The 18,857-nt window shown below is 35.9% G+C and overlaps 3 protein-coding genes and 1 pseudogene across 3 annotated transcripts; 3 read left to right on the top strand and 1 right to left on the bottom strand.

Annotated features, from left to right (window-relative positions):
* The first annotated feature begins 4,672 nt into the window (after nt 1-4,672).
* Nucleotides 4,673-7,332, top strand: LOC109217243 (probable small nuclear ribonucleoprotein G). The gene is made up of 4 exons (XM_019381475.1): nt 4,673-4,836; nt 4,999-5,021; nt 6,733-6,854; nt 7,119-7,332. The coding sequence occupies exons 1-4, from the start codon at nt 4,802-4,804 to the stop codon at nt 7,179-7,181; spliced, it is 243 nt and encodes an 80-aa protein (XP_019237020.1). The 5' UTR covers nt 4,673-4,801; the 3' UTR covers nt 7,182-7,332.
* A 1,130-nt stretch (nt 7,333-8,462) lies between these two features.
* Nucleotides 8,463-11,341, top strand: LOC109217244 (uncharacterized protein At2g27730, mitochondrial-like). The gene is made up of 3 exons (XM_019381476.1): nt 8,463-8,695; nt 9,510-9,587; nt 11,075-11,341. The coding sequence occupies exons 1-3, from the start codon at nt 8,534-8,536 to the stop codon at nt 11,102-11,104; spliced, it is 270 nt and encodes an 89-aa protein (XP_019237021.1). The 5' UTR covers nt 8,463-8,533; the 3' UTR covers nt 11,105-11,341.
* A 1,071-nt stretch (nt 11,342-12,412) lies between these two features.
* Nucleotides 12,413-14,095, top strand: LOC109217241 (annotated as a pseudogene).
* Nucleotides 14,096-14,210: 115 nt separating this feature from the next.
* Nucleotides 14,211-16,676, bottom strand: LOC109217245 (transcription factor DIVARICATA-like). The gene is made up of 2 exons (XM_019381477.1): nt 16,250-16,676; nt 14,211-14,710 (listed from the first exon to the last, which is right to left on the bottom strand). The coding sequence occupies exons 1-2, from the start codon at nt 16,528-16,530 to the stop codon at nt 14,467-14,469; spliced, it is 525 nt and encodes a 174-aa protein (XP_019237022.1). The 5' UTR covers nt 16,531-16,676; the 3' UTR covers nt 14,211-14,466.
* Nucleotides 16,677-18,857: the final 2,181 nt, after the last annotated feature.

The raw sequence follows: 18,857 nt of genomic DNA, 5'->3' as shown, positions 1-18,857 counted from the left end.
CCTATGGCCAAGAACAGCCTCCCCAAAATTATGGGAATTTCTTCATCCACTCTACAATCCAGAATCACAAAATCTGCAGGGAACACAAATTTCCCTACCTGTATCAACACTTCATCCAAAATACCTGAGGGTCTTTTCACAGTTCTGTCAGCTAGCTGCAATAACATAGACGTGGGTCTAGCTCTTCCAGTCCCCAACCTCTCATAGATCGCCAGGGGCATAAGATTTATGCTAGCCCCCAAATCACAGAGTGCCTTGGCAAAGGCAAAGTTACCAATGGTGCGGGGAATTGTGAAACTCCCTGGATCAGACAACTTTTCAACAACTGGTCTAGTCACCACAGCACTGCAGGTCTGAGTTAGGGTCACTGTGGCCAAGTATTGGAAGTCGAATTTTCGGGACATCAAATCCTTCATCATTTTTGCATAACCAGGCATCTTCTTCAAAGCATCAATCAATGGAATATTTACCTGAATTTGTTTCAACATCTCCAAGAATTTCTTGTATTGTTCATCTTTCTGGTATTTGGCCAGCCTCTGTGGGAATGGTGCTGGAGGTCTCTTCTTCCCAATGATTTGGATTTTCTCTTTGTCAACTGCTTTGGGCCTTGATCTTTTGGATTTATCTGAGTGTCTGCAGGCAATGTCCCATGAGGATGATTATTCAAAGACATCGAGATCTGGCCCATTTGCACTTCAATATTCTTTATGGCTGACTCATGTGCATCTACTCTTTCACTCATTTTTGCATTTAACCCAATAACCTGCTGCATCATTGCCTCGAGTCTGGTAAACCCATCTTCCTGTCTCCCACCATGTTGCTGCTGAGGAGGATGATAAACCTGCTGCTGATTTTGGTTGTTGTACCCTGTGGCCTTTGGTAGGGCGCCACATTATCGTGAGGTCGCATGGCTCCCATATTTCCATTGTTGTGTTGCAGCTGGACTGGCCTGTATGGCTGATTCTGTTGGCCCCAATTCTGACCACCCTATCTCTGGCCCCCATAATTAGACACATAATTCATGTTCTCAGGCTAGTGATAATGATCACTTTCCTCATTCCACTGGCTACCAATTGGCTAACTAATGCAAGATGTGCATAAGCCCCCATTGGTTGTATCTACAATGTGCACCTGCTGCTTCTGCCCTGACTCTTCCACCTTTTTGGTGAGTATGCTCATTTGTGTCATTAAGGTGGCCATATTTTCAGCAAGAGTGTTGGCTGGATCTAAGGCCACTGAGTGAACTACTGGAGTGATAGGAGCATTCCTGGTTGTCCACCCCGAATCATGTGCCATCTTGTCAAGCAGGATCTGGCTTTCTCTCCATGATTTGCTCGAGAATGTTCCACCAGCTGAAGCATCAACATTTGCCTTCACGCCATCTGTTAGACCCATGTAAAACTTCTGCCCCAACATCTACTCTGGAATACCGTGGTACGGACATATAACCAACATCCCTTTGAATCGTTCCCATATTTCTTGCAATGTTTCCATTGGTTTCTGTCTGAAGCTCAAAATTTCATCAATTTGCTGAGTAGTCTTGTTGGGTGGATGAAACTTATTCACAAATTGTTTGACTAACTCCTCCCAAGTCGTGATGGAATTAATAGGGAGTAAATTTAGCCAAGTCTGGGCAGCTCCTGTCACTGAGAATGGAAACAAAAACAGCTTTATTGCTTCCTGAGTTACGTTGGGCTGCCTTTGAGTTTTGCAGATTGACATGAAATTCTTCAAGTGCTGTTGAGGATCTTCAATGTATGACCCCGAAATTAATCCCTTGTTTTGCAATAAGTGCAGCATGTTGTTTGTGATTTGAAAAGAGTCAGCCTGTATCTGCGGGACTACTATTGCTGTGGCCAAATTCTTTGTTGTAGGTTGCGCCCACTCATATAGAGGAGCCTCTGGCACAAGAGGTGCCACTACCTGCGCAGTTGGGTCTACCACGTTATCCCCGTTTTTGTTTTTGTTGTTTACTAGCTCTGCCATGTCTGGTTCAGGTTGTTCAGTTGATTGTTGTTGTTTGTTTTTCCGGTTGGCCCGATTCAAGGCCTTGAAAACTTTCTCGGGATCTGATAATGCATCAAACACTTCACCAGTTCTCGATGAGTTTCTAGGCATGCACCTGTACAACCAAGTTAGCAAACGTTAAAATTTCAATGTATGGATCGAAAGTGAAGAAAACTGACTACACTATGAATTTTTGTATTTCTTTCAACTGTAATTGATAACACCGTTAATTCTACGGCAACGGCGCCAAAATTTGATCACACCCAACTATGCCTTATAAAAAGGACAAAGCGGTCGTTGCAAATATAATCCGGGTATTTAGCCCAGAGTCGAATCCCACAAGGAATTAACCTACTAATTACTTTTGTCAAACTTACTGAATTCTCCGTAATCAACTTCCCAGATATTATGAATAACACTTGGTGATATTTCTACTGACTATAACTGAATAAAATTAAGTAAACTAAAAGCTAACTATGACGGAGTTGTAAACAAATAAGAGAAGGATCTAAGGTTGTGATTTCCCTTATTGATGGAATCCCTTCCTGTTATGTTTCGTATAGATTTGCCTAATTATCTCTATCGATCATGAGCACTCTTACTACCGTAAATCTCTCCCGAGTAATTACGATAATTTACTAGACGCACTCTCCCGAGTTACACTAGCTGGCTTTTATTACAGCTCACTTAGATCGCACCCAAGGTTTCGTTATCCCTAATCCCACCTTTAAACCCTCGTTTATTGATTCCTCATATACTTTGGGAGTGGTATTATTCAAAAACTACCTAAATATGCACTCTCTCCGAGTAATACATATTAAATAGGCACAGCTAATTGAGGATCCTATCAATTAACTACAACAAGAACGTAGTTGAACAAATAGAGATTAAACCGGGCAAACTATATTAACACAATAAGAAGTTCATCCCTCAACAGGTTCCATCAAAACCTTAAACTAAATAATTAACTACTCATAATTGTGTTCATAATAACAACAACAAAATTCATCATGAATGATAAAAACAAAAGGAAGAAAGGTAGAACTCGATGCCGAATTATCCTCCTTGCCTCTTGCCTCTTCTTGCCTTGAACAAAACTCTAAAAACTTTCATATCCTCTTTTTGGGCGAGCTGGACCTCTTATAGGTTAAGTGGAATTGCCCCCAAACTTCCAAGTTTACCCCTAAAATTTCCGCGTTTCGGAGTGACTAGCGCGGTCGCGCTCGTGACCGCGCTTGGGCCGCGCATATCGACTTCAACACTGCCCCGTTTCTTCTGCTCTAGCGTGGCCATGCTAAGGCCGCGCTAAGGTCGCGCTTGGCCCACGCTAGAGTGGATCAGCTATTTATCTCTTCTTTTCTTCCTTCTTTCACACGTACTCAACTCCGAGGGGCTTTCCTTGCTTTAATTTAGCTCCAAACAGTGTCCTAAGTCCTCATAAACACAACTTGCTCCTGCAAAATATAAAATTCACAATTAGAGCCATTTTATCGTCATTTAACCTTCCTAGAACAGTGAAGCATAGTCAAGTTGGGGCATAAATAGTCGCCAAACTACATGAATCTAGCCTATTATCATGCCCTTTCGCTGATTCGAGATGCTGCTTTTGGAAGCGAATCAACACTTTTGAAGTATAATGTTCCCAATCTATTAGTTGTTTGTTCCGAAAAAGCCATCGATACCACTCCAATGCTTCACCGTCAAGGTAAAATGAGCCTAGGGGTAATTTGTGATTTTCCGTAATGCCGTAAAATTTAAAGTAGCGTTCAGCTTGAAAAATCCACGCATCAGGATTCTCTCCACGGAACCTCCCCAATTCCACTGGGGCAAGTTTGTGACAGAGTGTTGGTGGCCCCGGACCCGAATCTCCAATTGCATTAGTGTCATGGTGATGCCACCTCACGTCCATCATCGGGGTTTTTGTTTGGGGTTCCAATGTAGCTAATTTTCCAACCCCTTTAGGTAATATTGTTCGGATTTCAGAAATATCCTTCGAACATGAATCCTTTACACCATTAATGGAATCCTCGAGAGTTCTGAATTTTTGGTCGTCCATTGAAGACCTCCGGATGAAAGCACCAATGAAGCAAACACGATTTTACAAACAATAGAACAGTGGGTTTACTGCATTAACTTTTGAACTAAACTTAAAGATACTAAATAACTGAAATGAAATTACCAAATGGGGATGAGAACAGAGAAAGTGCAATCACAACTGCCTACCCCCACTCAGATCTATTCCTAGATATTTATAATTAATTCACACGATAAAATCAGTTAACTTCTTTGAAGGTTGGTTGCCTCAACACAGGCTGAATGTCCATGAGGTTTCCTTCTAAAGCGTCAGTGTCCATGTCAGCAGTGTTATTTATAACTGTTTCAATCAAATCTATGTCCAAACGATCAAAATAAAGCAAAATCCATATAGTTGGTTCGTATTACTCAGCTCAATAGTTTGAGATTAATATGTAGTAGTAGTAATTGCTATTATTGTTACGAAATTCTCATTCCATATCACAAAAGAGGATGAGTGCAATAATATACTCATCTAAAAGAATTATAGATGACGTTTTACAATTTGAATTGAAAAAATAATTCGGCAAAAGTAGTTTATATTTTATTTATAAATCTCTTATAAAAATGGGTGTATAACTAACAATAAATTGTCAAAAGTTAAAACCCTTTTAGGGGTTTGTATAGACCAACAAGCGGCCGCTGAACATCCGAAAAACATTCAGCTCGTTACCTCTCTGCCTCTCATCTGTAAACTCAAAGACAGAAAGAAGAAGAAAAGATGAGCAGATCGGGTCAGCCTCCGGATCTTAAAAAGTATGTATACAATCTTTACATCTTCTTATGAATTTCCTAATAATTTTGCTCTGTAGTATCTATTTTTCCTCTTTTTAGATGTTAATTTTCATTCTGTAGCTTAATTTCTTTCTTCTTTAGAAACTGACTTTTGTGTTTTTTTATTTTATTTTCTTTGGTTAGGTATATGGACAAGCAGCTCCAAAGTAAGTTCAAACCCTTTTGTTTTTGACATCTGAAATTCAACCCCCTTTTATTTGTTTATCATTATTCTGAGTTTTGATTTGGATTTTATTTATGTTACATTTAGTGGGTATTTCTTCAAAATTCATTCTCTTAAACTTACTTAAGTTGTTGAACTTTTTGTGACTGTTTACTTATTTTTTGCTGCAACTTGTTTAGAGTTGAAGAGAACCTATCCGCAAAAAGAGAAATTTTTGCTAGGTTTTTAGGGATATTGAGTAGGGTTTATAGTTTTGGGCATAGAGGACCAATTTTATGGCTTATGTATACTCTTGCTATTCTTTTTCTTTTATATTTTTGCTTATTTAGGTTTTTGTTTATAATAACATTTGAGACACCTCTGAATTTGGATTTAATTTCTCTTATTGTACTTGGTATTGCTTCAAAATACCATTTTTCTGGATTTGGTTAAGTTGTTGAACTTTGTGTCTCTACCTGCTCATGGAAGGGGTAAGGTCTGCGTACACACTACCCTCCCCAGGTTCCACTTGTGGGATCACACTGGGTTTTTTGTTGTTGTTGTTGTTGTTGTTGTTGTTTTTATTGCCGCTTATATAGGTTTCAGAGGATATTGTTTAAGTAGTACTAGTAGTTAAGGTTCTCAAGGCTTTGTTCCAGTGGTAAGAGCACAACTTGTGATGTGTGGGTTAGGCGCACGTTACGTGTTCGGGCGTTGCCGTCAAAAGCTTGGTATTTAAGTAGAGAAGGATAGATGAGTGAGTCTATTATCCACTGATTTTTGAACCGAATGCCACTGACTCGGGGGGTTTCTTGGTTAGCAGAAAAATGTAGTTAAGGTGCACCTAATATAGGGTTTAAGGGATATAGTTTAGTATTTAAGGTTCAGGGCACTTAAGGCCGCTTATCGTTTATGTATTCTTTCACTCTTATTTTTTAAAATTTAAGTTCTTAGGATTATGGTGTAAGTAGGTTAATTTATTTCTTAGGCCACGTGTTTGAGTTCAGTCCCTAGCACTTCATCACCCTGGTCCATCAGTCTTAAAAAGATAAATTGTTGAGTATTAGGATGAAACATGTCCAAACAAAACGTAATGGATATTGAGGATTCATATAGGCAACTCCAACTAATTTGGTTTGTTATTTTTGTTTTGGTTCCATAATCATCGAGACTGTAAAACCTTTCTCGCCCCTTTTAATATGATGCTTCTTGGGTTGTACAACAAGTACTGATTCTGCATTTCAAAACATTGCAATTTTTTATCTATGCCTGAGGGTTGTACAACAAGTACTGATTCTGCATTTCAAAACATTGCAATTTTTTATCTATGTCTGAATTTGAGGAAAAAACTATTAACTGAAATTCAATGGCGTATCATCTACATCTAAAAGAAGAGTGACTTTTATTTAGGTGGACATGTTAAAAAGTAAGGCAAAGTGAAAAACAAGATGGTATACTCTTTGCATCTATTGCATTTTCAATGCAGTTTACAACCCACCATTATTTTGGTTCCTCATGTGTGAGCCTTAAACTAACAGATAAAGAGATTCATTATATTAACCAAAGGCAATTTCATTTAATTGGTGTAAGAAGTTGCAGCACGTGTACTGTTTAAGGATCAATGTTCATTGTCTGAATCGCATAACCTGTTTTATTAGTCAATTTCCTTATGAGGTTGCTGTTCTGAATGAAGTAACGTTGTATACCTTTTGCAGTCAAGTTGAATGCCAACCGCCTAGTTGTGGGGACTCTTCGTGGGTTTGATCAGTTCATGAATTTGGTCATTGACAACACTGTTGAGGTTAATGGCAATGAGAAGAATGAGATCGGCATGGTGGTGAGTCCCTGCTGCTATGTTCCCTTTCTGTCCCATGTTCATAAATTTGGCCTTTTTTCCACCTGTTCCAAGACTTTTGATGCGGTGATGAAACTGTGATACACGATAAATTCTATTTCAATCTAGTCGATTTTCTTATACTTTGATGAAAATTTTGTTTTTTCATCTTCTTAAGCTTAGTTATCTCAAAAGCTCGTTTGTTCTAGAAATCCGTCAACTATTGTGGTCATTGTTTTTCACCTTGGTACATGATTGATGTTGCAGGTAATCCGAGGTAATAGCGTGGTGACAATTGAAGCACTGGAGCCTGTTGCCAGAGCACAGTAATATGAATGATGTAATCAGTGGAGGGATGTTTATCTATAGTCAAGCTGTTATTGCTCTTCTGAAACCTAAAATACTTATGTATTATACTGGGATTAACTAGTTTTTGACTAGATAAAAGTTGACTGCCAATTTCTCTTCCAACTTTTTGTTATCGCTGATTTCTCTATTGATTAATCGAAAAATGAAAAATCATTTATTTCTGTGTTCATCTACAACACAAGTTCAGAATTTCATCTAAATCATTTAACTTCCAAACAAAGCCACCTTCTCCCAACCGGTACTAAAATTTACAGTTGGTTTGTCTAGAAGCAAATGCTACATGTGCACATAAACAATCATTCAAATAAGCCTAAAATTATAGTTGAAAACTAGCGTCAATAATGGTATTTGAGTATTTCTACCAGGAAAATAATCAGAAAGCAAAATTTAATGGGCCAAATTCAGAGGAATGGAAGGGCTGATTAGACCCAATAGAATTAGGGAGAAATTTAAAAATAGCCAGATTTACAAGTGGTCGTTCAAAAATAGCCTAGTATCAAAAGTAATCGAAATTTAGCCACTTTTCATGTAAAGATAAATCTGAGCGAAAACACTGTTCAAAACCCAGAAAATACGCCAGTATATTATGCTGGAGTTCCAGCATACTTATCCTGGAACTCCAGTATAATATGCTGGAAGTTCATACACAAGTGCTCGAATCTCCAGTATATTATGCTGGAACTTTCCATGTGTTGGAGTTCCAGCATAATATGCTGGAAGTTCATACACAGGTGCACCGAACTCCAGTATATTATGCTGGACCGGTCTCTGTTGCAGCAAAATACTGGCTATTTTTCATTGACTTGGTAAACGCCGGCTATTTTTGAATGACCAGTCCGAAAACTGGCTAGACCATGCTATTTTTACATAGAATTAAGGAAAATTTACCGGAACCAACAGGTATATACGTTTTATGCCTTCAGGGTATACAATTCACATGTTGTATACAATAACATGATTCAGCTATTTTTATTGTTGTATACTTTAGAGGTATACAATTATGCAACGTACAAAACTATGTTGTGCCATTTTTTAAGGGGAGAATTATGTAAATGGATAGAGGTGTGTAATTTTCTTGCTCAGCCTGGCTAATCATGTAAAGTCCTATAATAATCACAGAGCAAAACTTGATGGGCCAAATTTAGAGGCCCAAACCCAACAATAAATCCATCTTAGCCATAACCCGAAAACCCGGTCAAAGAACTGGACCCACTACACTGTTCTCTATAAGAGCTTGCCAAAAGGCCTATGACCCTTAGGGTTGGTTCAATAGACTTTTTCTACAAACTAGTGATCTATCTAGGAGAAAAAAGATGGCAATGAAATCTGTCGTTTCACGCTGTGGACTCCGTCGTTTAATGGAAAGCAGCAGTGTAGCTCAGCGATCATCCATTTCAGGCCTTCGCTACTTCAGTGACGGCAAAGGTCGTGTCCTCGGCGAAGAAGAACGTGCTCAAGAGACCATTTACATTCAGGTACTCATGTTTTCCCTTTTTTCTTTTTCCTTTTTCGTAGTAATGTGTTTTTTGTTGTCATTTCCTATTTGAATGGATTGTGCTCGAAAAATAGAGTGAAATGGATATAGATGATTTATATAGTTGACCCAAAAAATAGGCGGATCTAATCATTCATAGACAGAAGTGAATACTTTCAGCCTGAACCTGATATTTATGTGTATGCGCGCGCATATGTATATGTATAATCATGAGAGTGTAAAACAATTACTATAAGATTATAGACATGCATACATACATATATGTATATTATGTGTGTGTAAAATAATTACTCATTACTATAAATAATAGATTGTGCTATTAAAAGTCACCCCTTCTGAAGCTATGAAAACGATGCAAAGCAACAGGTTATCACCATCCTCTTCAGGGAAATGTGTACTTCAAATAATGACAGCAAATTATCCTAACAAAAAGCAGTCGGCTCTTTGAATCTCAACTTTGAGAAGTTTGATTAATATCAACATTATTGTATTGGATGTTAAGATTAGTTGTTTTAATCGTAAATTGATTCTTATAGTACTAAATTCATACATGTTTAGTATTTTTACTTTTCTATAGTTATGAGCTTTAGTTCAAAGAAGCAAGTGCTTCACTTCTTGAGTTTTGCTTCAAACACCAAGGACATGGTCGTTATTTTGAGCTTTTCACTTTTAAAACATTGGCATTGACTCCGAATAGTTGGGGTTGGAGCGAATTTGATTGATGTGTTCTCCTTTTGAAATATGATGTAAGTTCGTGCTAGGTTGGATATTCATGTTTTTTTTGGTGTGAATAGAAAATGGAAAGGGAGAGGCTGGAGAAGGCTAAGCAGAAGGCTGAGCGAGAGAAAGCTGAGAAAGAGAAGGCTGATAAGGTTTGGATCCTTCTCTTATTCTTTTCTCTTGTTTTATATTATAGTCATACATATACTCGCTATTCCGTTATACTTTGTTGCTTCTTATATGTCTTGATTTTTGCTACTATCTTAGATTTTAGACACAGCTGATAAAGAAAAAAAAATTGTAAATAAAAAACTGCATATTTTAGTTCTCATAGGGTGAGAATTTCCTTAGGATGCTGGAAATTCATTTCCCTCATTTTGTAACTAAGCAGAAAGAAGATTACCTGCTCCATTTGGTATATATCAGTTTGGGTATCTGTGTTTGGCTGTGTTTAAATATTGAATGTTTTCCCTTTATCAAAATATTATACATTAAATTGGGGAAATAGTTATTCTGATTTCTGGTAAGCCATCCAATTTTTACTCCATTGGACTTCCTCCCACCAGCTTGTAAACAATATGTCACCCTTTTTATCAAAGCTACCACTACTCTGCAACCATATACCCGAGTCCACCTTCCACTACAATTATAAGTAAAGCTTTATGTTCACTCAAAACAAGAGCCTCTAGAAAATGAGTTTTTTTGTTCCCAGTAAAACATTGCACAATTTGAGGAAGAAAATTGCAAGTAACAGTGAAAAAGAGAGCCATTTTAGGTTTTTACATTACTCTGCTAATCTTTCTTAAACTCTCACTGGAAAAGTTTTGAACTAGGTGGCGCATGGATGAGAATTGGGATATGGGTGAGTCTGATATGGATGGGAATTGCGTATAATTGTTCTAGCCAACTTTCTCAAATTCTAGACCATATTAATAAATCTAAGGTTTGACATATGGGCATCAGTTGTGTAATATTATGTCATATACACTGCTCACTTCTACTTGAAACCCACAATTGCATGTATTTTAGACATGATATTGAAAGAAATAATGGGTGCGGTAAGCAAATACCTGTCTTTTCTGGTTGAGCATTTGCCAAGACAAGATTTGAACCTTTAATGAAGTTCTAACATCCAATTTTTTTAATATATATTTTGCATGCCTGCAAATCTCAAACGTATTGTTATCTGTTTGCTTACAAGTCCCCCATCCTTAACCCATTCTACACAACAAAAAGAAATCAAATTGAATTGTTGGATATTAGCTCCGGCAATGTGGTATTTTAGGAAAGAATATAGTGAAGGAGAGTAGGGAATTATCAGAAGGTTCGGGGGCTTAAAGCTGCTCAGTTTCATAATCCTTTTCATTTGTTCATATGTAAGCCATTTCATAAACGAAGCTATTTTTAATGTTCTCACCATTCACATTGCCATCCTAGATTGCACATTTATTTCTTCAATCTCATTTTTAGTTGGAGAAAACAAAAATAATTGAATTTTGAGAAATACATGTGCGGAATTGATGGTTTGTCCAGCTACAAATATATGCATGGGTCTTCTATTAAATTGTTAGTCTATGTGTGTATGTGATTGTACTGGAGCCTTTTCCTAACCCCCTTAGTTTTTTTTTTCTTTAAGCAGAAGGCTGAAGAAGAGGGTCACAAGAGCTGAAGTCTAGGTTCGCCTGAACTGTCTTGTCAAACTCTTGCTTTCAACTGTTCAAGTACCTTTGACAAATAAACGGATAACGACTCTGTGTTGCTCTTGATAATGCTCGTGCTTGTACAAAGTATTTCGATAGTTTGTTGTTATCCTCCATTCCCTTCATCCTTGAAGTTCTCTATGTGGCTGTAAAACACACGTTGTTCAAGAATCAATATCATCTTGATTTGGACCAGTTTGATTATGTTGCACCGCATTTTTTGTCTGTTCATGGTGAATCATAAGTGTAAATATGTTGCTCATGAAATCATGTCATTCACTCGACCCCATGGGGATGATAGCGAGGCATGTGGACCAAAAATGTGCTCAGTGATGTCCTTATTGGGGCTGCCTAGGTTGAACCTGGATTAGTTGGGACAGTGAGTTCGGATATAGAATGGTTAATCGAAACAAAGAATGTTCAGAACAATGTGGATCCTATTGATCCAGTGGACCTAGGTCCATCTTTTTGGGTCTTCTGAATTGTTTGTTCTGTCCAGGTCAAGCGTATATTCCCAGACAAACTATAGGATGCAAGAAGAAAAGGTAAACTATGATGTGGTTATTGCTCTTAATGTTTGTCTATAAATAACACTCCCTTTGTCAAACAAAAGAAAGATACTCATACGTAATCTCAAAGGCGAAATATAATTACGCTAACCCTTGAAAATAATCAAGTGATATTTATCCGAGTCCAACAGCATTTAGGTGCTTCAAGTAAAATTCAGAATAATGATCATTAAGAAACAAAAAACTTGCAATTCAGTGCATGTTACCGTATCATTCGTAAGTTTTGATTCTTAAAAGTTATGATTCCAAGATAGAGAAGCTAGTATTGCAGAAACCTATCTAGGCTTGCTAAAATGTATTTAAAAGATTTGATCATATAATGTAAAAAGCATACAATCTTACTGGTGCTATTACCGTGAGAAAACCAATATAGGGCAACATTTAAAAAGAAAAAAAAAAGGTATAAAGATGCAATTTAGAGACATGACGACTAATCCAAAATAAAATAACTACCATAGGTTCCCAATTAGCATAGTTACCAGAAATAAAAAAAGGAAAAGAAAGCCAGTTAAAGAAACTGAAAAGGAAGAGGAAGAAAAACAAAGAGAGTGAATCAACGTAAAAGGAAAATGAACCATGCGATATCTATACCAAAAATATGTAGTCGCATTTTCCTTGTACGTGTTTGTGCTTTAAACACTAATAGATCTTTCAATATTTTCCAACTTACCATATAATAAACTTGTTAATGAACTATAAAATACCCCCATTTCGATCCCTTTCTGCATGCATAAAAATTTTGAGAAAAAAGTAAGTTTAAGAAAGAAGATCAGAAACTCAAGAAATCATGCAAAAACAACTTCGAGTTTTGATGTTTCCATGGTTGGGTTATGGTCATATCTCTCCCTTCTTAGAGTTAGCCAAAAAGCTTAGCCAAAGAAACTTCACTATTTACTTGTGTTCTACGCCAGTAAACCTAAGCTCTATTAAGAAAAAACTTAGCCAGGAATTTTCATCATCGATCCAATTCTTGGAACTTCATCTCCAAACTTTACCTAATCTTCTTCCTTGTCACCACACCACCAATGGTCTCCCACCTCATCTTATGAACACCCTCAAAGAAGCTTTTGACTTAGCCAGTTCTGATTTTACCCTAATCTTGAAAACCCTTAAGCCCGATTTATTGATTTATGATTTTCTCCAACCTTGGGCTCCAAAGGCTGCTGCTGAGTTAAAAATCCCTGCTGTTGAATTTATTACTAGTAGCTCTAGAATGACTGCTTATATGTTGCATGATTTCAATAAGCCAGGTATAAAATTTCCCTTCTCGTCTATTTATTATCGTGACTATGAGATGGCTCGTATAAAGAAAGATGAATCATCTATGCCTGTGGAAAAGCTTTAGGAAGATAAAAAGCGAGTTAGAAATTGTTTTTACCTATATGGTGATATTGTTTTGATAAAAAGTTTTAAGGAGATTGAGGGTAAATATAGTGATTATATCACTAAGTTAACTGGGAAAAAAGTTGTGTCAATTGGTCCATTAGTTCAAGAACCTACTCTTGATGACGGAGAATCAGAGTTAATAACATGGTTGAATGAAAAAGAGGAGAAATCCACAATTTTTGTATCTTTTGGAAGTGAATATTTTTTGTCTAAGGAAGATTTGTTGGAGATTGCTTATGGGTTGGAAAATAGTAAGGTGAATTTTATATGGCCTATAAGGTTCCAAAAAGGGGAAGATATAGAACTTGAAGAGGCATTACCTAAAGGGTTTTTCAATAGGGTATTGGCGGATTTGTGAGTCATTGTGGATGGAGTTCTGTAATGGAAAGCATGAAATATGGGGTTCCGATTATCGCGATGCCAATGCATATTGATCAACCAGTTAACTCTAGGCTTGTTGAAGAGGTTGGTATTGCTGTGGAAGTTGTGAGGGATAGTAATGGAAAGCTTCATAGAGAGGAAGTTGCAGCCATAATCAACCAAGTGGTGGTGGAGAAGGAAGGTCAATTTGTGAGACAAAAGGCAAGTGATATGAAGGAAATGCTTCGTTCCAAAGGAGATGAAGAAATTGAAGAAGTTGCCAAAGAGTTGGAAAAGCTTTGTGCTAATAAAACTCACCCTTAGGTTGCTAGTAAAGATTTAGCTTCTAGTACTATTTGTTTTTGTTGCTTTATTTAGATCCTTATCTTACTGTTAGGTTCACTTTGGATAAACTTGCTTTATGCAACAGCTGGTGATATTCTTAGTTTTTCCAAGGTAAGAGTTCCTTGTCATAATCAGAAAAGAGGAAAATATCCCGTAGACACAAAAGGTTGACTATTTCAAATTCCTCTCAAACATTATCTTGGCCACAAGAAAGAAAGAATATTGAATATTCCTGATAATACTCGTATTTTATGTACCACAGCTCTAACCATTTTCCAGGTTCATTTACCAGCTCTGTAGCAGATAAGCGAAAAACTAGCAGAAAAACAAAACACAAAACGACCATAAAGCCACAAACTAGTGAACACATGACAGCAAGAACCATGCAACCATGGAATATACTCATCATCACAACTAAGGCAACCAAAAAAAAAAATATTGAATAGCATTCTGTTTTTCAACCATTTGCCAACAATTTCATTAACTGTTCTCCCTGTAAGTACACCCATTCTGCTCACATAGAAAAAGAAAATCCATTCTTTAAGCTCCTGGATTCACTAACTAAAATCAACTGTCAACTAGAGAAAATAAAACTTTACAAGTTCGAAATTTTGATAGCAGGTGATCCTTCTATTTACAGGAGTGAGTGTTCTGTTTCCTACTTTTTACCTCTACATGGTAAAGTTACCTCTTTGATTTTGAAAGCTGCTTTGAGGAGGTACTGGGTTGGTATCCCCTGCAGTTGTAATATCATGGATGCTCGACCTTTTTCGTTCTTTCTTCATTGCCTGCTGTCTAATGAAGTATTTTTGAGCATGACTTGCCACTTGTGTTGGCGTCCTTGTTACCACTACGTTTCTTGAAATGCTTCTCCAGTCACCCTTCCCGTATTTCTCCAGCCCAATAAGGAATAACCTATGCAAGAATATTAGGATTTTTGGTCATATACTAACAATCATAGAACAGCTATGCTAATACAATTAAATATAACACCACTAGTATTCCAATTCTATGTATAAATACTCTATAGATACGCGCTAATCGGCCATCCAATTGCAAGGCAAGAATCCGTCAACAACATTTCTAAGTTCATAGTTGCAAGCACCAAATTCACGACAATACTAAGCACAATCAAACAAGCCTTCTGAATTTTAAGATCTAAATACCCAACAATGAAAACTGCCCACGTCTATCAAAATATTCATTTTACTCTCACGAAGATTAGGAGGCCAACTGTCTCAATCTGAAAAAAAAGAAGTCCCACGCCCTCCTCCCAAGTTGAAAATCCCCATTTTGCCACGTGAACTATAGCGGATGTAGAGCACAAGTACAGGTTTCAGACATGGAATAAACATATATATGTACAACATCACTAGAATCTTAACAAATACAAGAATCTGAACCCATAATTTCAGGAGTATAATGGGTTTAGTTATAACAACCTAAAGCGTAAACCAATCGAATTAAAATCCTTGATCAGCCTCTGTGCATGAATGATTTGTTTTCAACGTAGTTACAGTCTTACAGACAAGAAAACCATTGCATATATGCTGGATCACACAACAGAGAACGAAACTTCTAAATTTTATCAGTTCACTGGTACAGAGAGAAAAAAAGTAATTTATGATAAGACTACTCTTAGGCAGACACTTTTCTCTGCCTTTTAGTTAAGATCAAATATAGATGATTACTCTTAGGCAGCTAACTGAACCAAAAAGTACATTTTTCCTTCTTATTTGTCTGGGTAAAAAAGAATCCCTTTTCTTCTCCAATGATCAAAGCAGAAAGCACACCTTTTAACTTTTAAGTGGTCTGATGGATCGGGTCGGGTATGAGCTTGTCAAAACGGGTAATGCAAAAAAACGGTTAAATTATCCGACCCGACCCGACCCATATTTAATACGGATAGAAAATGGAAGAACCACCGAATAATATCTTCTTGAATATGATCACTTTTGGGAGAATTCCTACTCTCCCAAACTTGAGGAACCTCCAATTTGAGTCTTTACAAATGTTAAAGTTAACCCATCAGTTATCCATTGGTTATCAATTTTCAAAGTGGATAACATGGTTCTTATCCATATTTGGCCCGTTTCTAAAAAGTTCATTATCCAACCCGTTTTTCAGTGGATAATATGATGGATAACTGTTTTCTTTATCCATTTTGCCACCACTACTTAAAACCTAGTATTGTTATTCTATATTTACCCAGAATCTCATAAATGACAAAAGAACCACCTGAATATGTGATAAACAAAACCCACAATACCAAATTCAATATGTACACAAAATTTCACCTTTAATTAAAAGAGAGAAAAAATCAAGAAGATTTTTTAATAGCATTTCCATATTATCCAATTATTAAAACAAAAAAAATTCACGAGAAGATATTTTCAGTCAAAATTTTCAAAAACAGAAATAATGAGAAATTGTAAAAAAAAATAAAAAAATTACCGGTGTTCTTCTTCAGTCCAAGGGGTACCCTTTTTCCTCTCAATTTCAATGTTCTTCTTGTTTGATTCAACCGGATCATCCGTATAGGTCGGGAGTTCGATCCGACCCGAATCAATTTCCAATAGATCGTGAACGAGGTCATCGTAATGAGCGATTATATCCTCAATTGTTTTTCCGGGTACATGATCGGCGATTAATTGCCACCGATCGGCGATATTTTCAGGGTACAGAACCAGGGCGTGTTCGAATAGCTTGTCCTCCTCCCTCGTCCATTTCGACATTGAATTGAATTATTCGGCGCCGTTTGAATCGCGCACTAAGGAGTTTAAAGAGGTTTTTGGTAATTGAAGGAATGGCCTATTACAAAGAGAGAAAGGGGAGAGTTAACGAACATGTGGTTTATTTTTGTCTTTAAACCGGTTATTCAAAATGTATTCCCACATAATCAATACTTACCCTCCGGTTTACTTTAAGGTGCTGTTTGGAAAGCCACCAGTTAATTAGAATTGGTGTAATTGCTAACACTCTGTTTGGATCATTGTTCCCTATCGTTTTATAATATATTGTATTGTATTGTATCGTATTGTACCGTATCGTTTTATGAATACAATGTTTGGATAGATTGTATTGTTTGTTATTGTTAAATAATATTTTGTTGTTTGGTTTGACTGTATCGTACTGTACTGTAACTGATAAGTTTACTAAAATACTCTCAATTGTTTAAATATTAAATTTATCAAAATTATGTATAAAAATAATTTTAAAAAACAAAACTGAAGAAGGCAAAACACAATAAGGAAGCAGAACAAATGAGCGAGACAGAAAAAGGCAAAACAAAGGAGCACAACTAATTAGAATTGAGTTACAAGCAAATTAGGAGAGAAAAATAAAACAGGAGGCAACAAAACACCTTTAACATTGGTCTGGAAAAAAATAAAGTAGGTTATAAGTTGGAGATTTGGAGCTAAAATAAAAAAAAGATGAAGGGTGTGTTTGGTATAACAGAAAATATTTTCCGTGGAAAATATTTTCCAAGAAAATATTTTCTTGGAAAATAAGTAGTAATCTTATTCATTTTCCGGTGTTTGGTACGCAAATTAAGGAAAATAACTTCTCAAGAGTATTCATAAATAATTTAGATATAATAAACATTAAGTCATAAACTTTCAAACCAACAACCTTCCAAACCCACATTTTTTGGAGAGAGGGGTTGAGTGGGTTGGTAAGAGTAGGGAAGGTTGAGAAGGAATTTTGGAAAATGTTTTCCCTTCTCTTGATAAGGAAAATATTTTCCTTCAATTGAAGGAAAATGTTTTCCAAAACATTTAAGCCAACCAACATGGGAAAATTGGAAAACATTTTCCGGAAAATATTTTCCTTCATACCAAACACACCCAAAGGGTAAAATAGAATTATGGAGTAATAAGTTAGGGCATAATTGGAAAGAAAAATAGGAAACAATCCCACCACACCAAATCTGTTGTTTCAGAAAAGGGGACTTTTCATTGTTCCGGAACAAATGGATTTAACAATACAATACAACCAATTTTAATGAAACAATCAAAACAAACATTGTTTTGGGATAACAATACAATACAATACAACGAGGAACAACCATCCAAACAAGCTGTAAGTTAGTTTACACAGCCTAATAATTATACAGTTGTGTAATTACGACGACCTATTTGTTTGTCATAGTTTAATTACAAGCTTACTGTTTGGTTGCACAAGTATAATTACACAGTTATATTAAATTTTAAATAAAATAATTATCAAAACTTAAAAGTTAATATAATAAATATATGCCTAAAGATAATTTATATATATATTTTTCAAATTAATAATATTTAGTTTAGATACCTACAAAAACTAAAAATATACATTTTGTAAGAACATCATGGAATTCATGTTTGATAAAATAAATTACTAATATTTATAAATATAATGTCATAACATTATTCAAATATTTGACAAAACTAATCTATCAATTCTAACTAAAAAATAAACAACATGTAATGTGAGGCAATACTACTAAAACAAGTAAATTGGAACCATGAATATAACACAATTACATAATTCAAAAATAAATAAAATAATAGTTTAACATATGTCAAATTCCAACATAATAATAGTAAGTTCCACTACGCAACTTAAGATTAGAAAACATAATAAGTTTATAACAACATTCAACAACGAAATTCTACTTTAATCGCATTACTCATTATATGTCAAGTTTGTTAATGACTCATTATTTCTCATATTAGGAGGTGTAGTTTCAAAAAATATAATAATAAAATAAATAAAAAATAAAATATAAGCAATTACATAGAATCACAAGAAGTAAATGTAGAGAAATAAAAGATAAATAATGTACAAAAAAAACATAATTTAAAATTTCAAAAGAAATTGAAAAGTAAAAAATAAAATTAAAAAATCAAGATAATAGAAATAAAAAGTTATAATGAAAATAAATTTAAATAAAAACAAAAAGGAAAGAACTAAAAAGCAACCTTGTAATTACCACCAATTCTCACCCCTCCCCCTAGGGCTGCTTATCGGGCGGATTGGGCGGTTATTTACTCTTAACGGTTTGGCTTATCAGTTATCG

This window comes from Nicotiana attenuata, unplaced genomic scaffold (genome assembly GCF_001879085.1).
Source record: "Nicotiana attenuata strain UT unplaced genomic scaffold, NIATTr2, whole genome shotgun sequence".
In the NCBI taxonomy this organism is placed as follows: domain Eukaryota; kingdom Viridiplantae; phylum Streptophyta; class Magnoliopsida; order Solanales; family Solanaceae; genus Nicotiana; species Nicotiana attenuata.
This window is presented reverse-complemented; position numbering and strand designations above follow the sequence as displayed.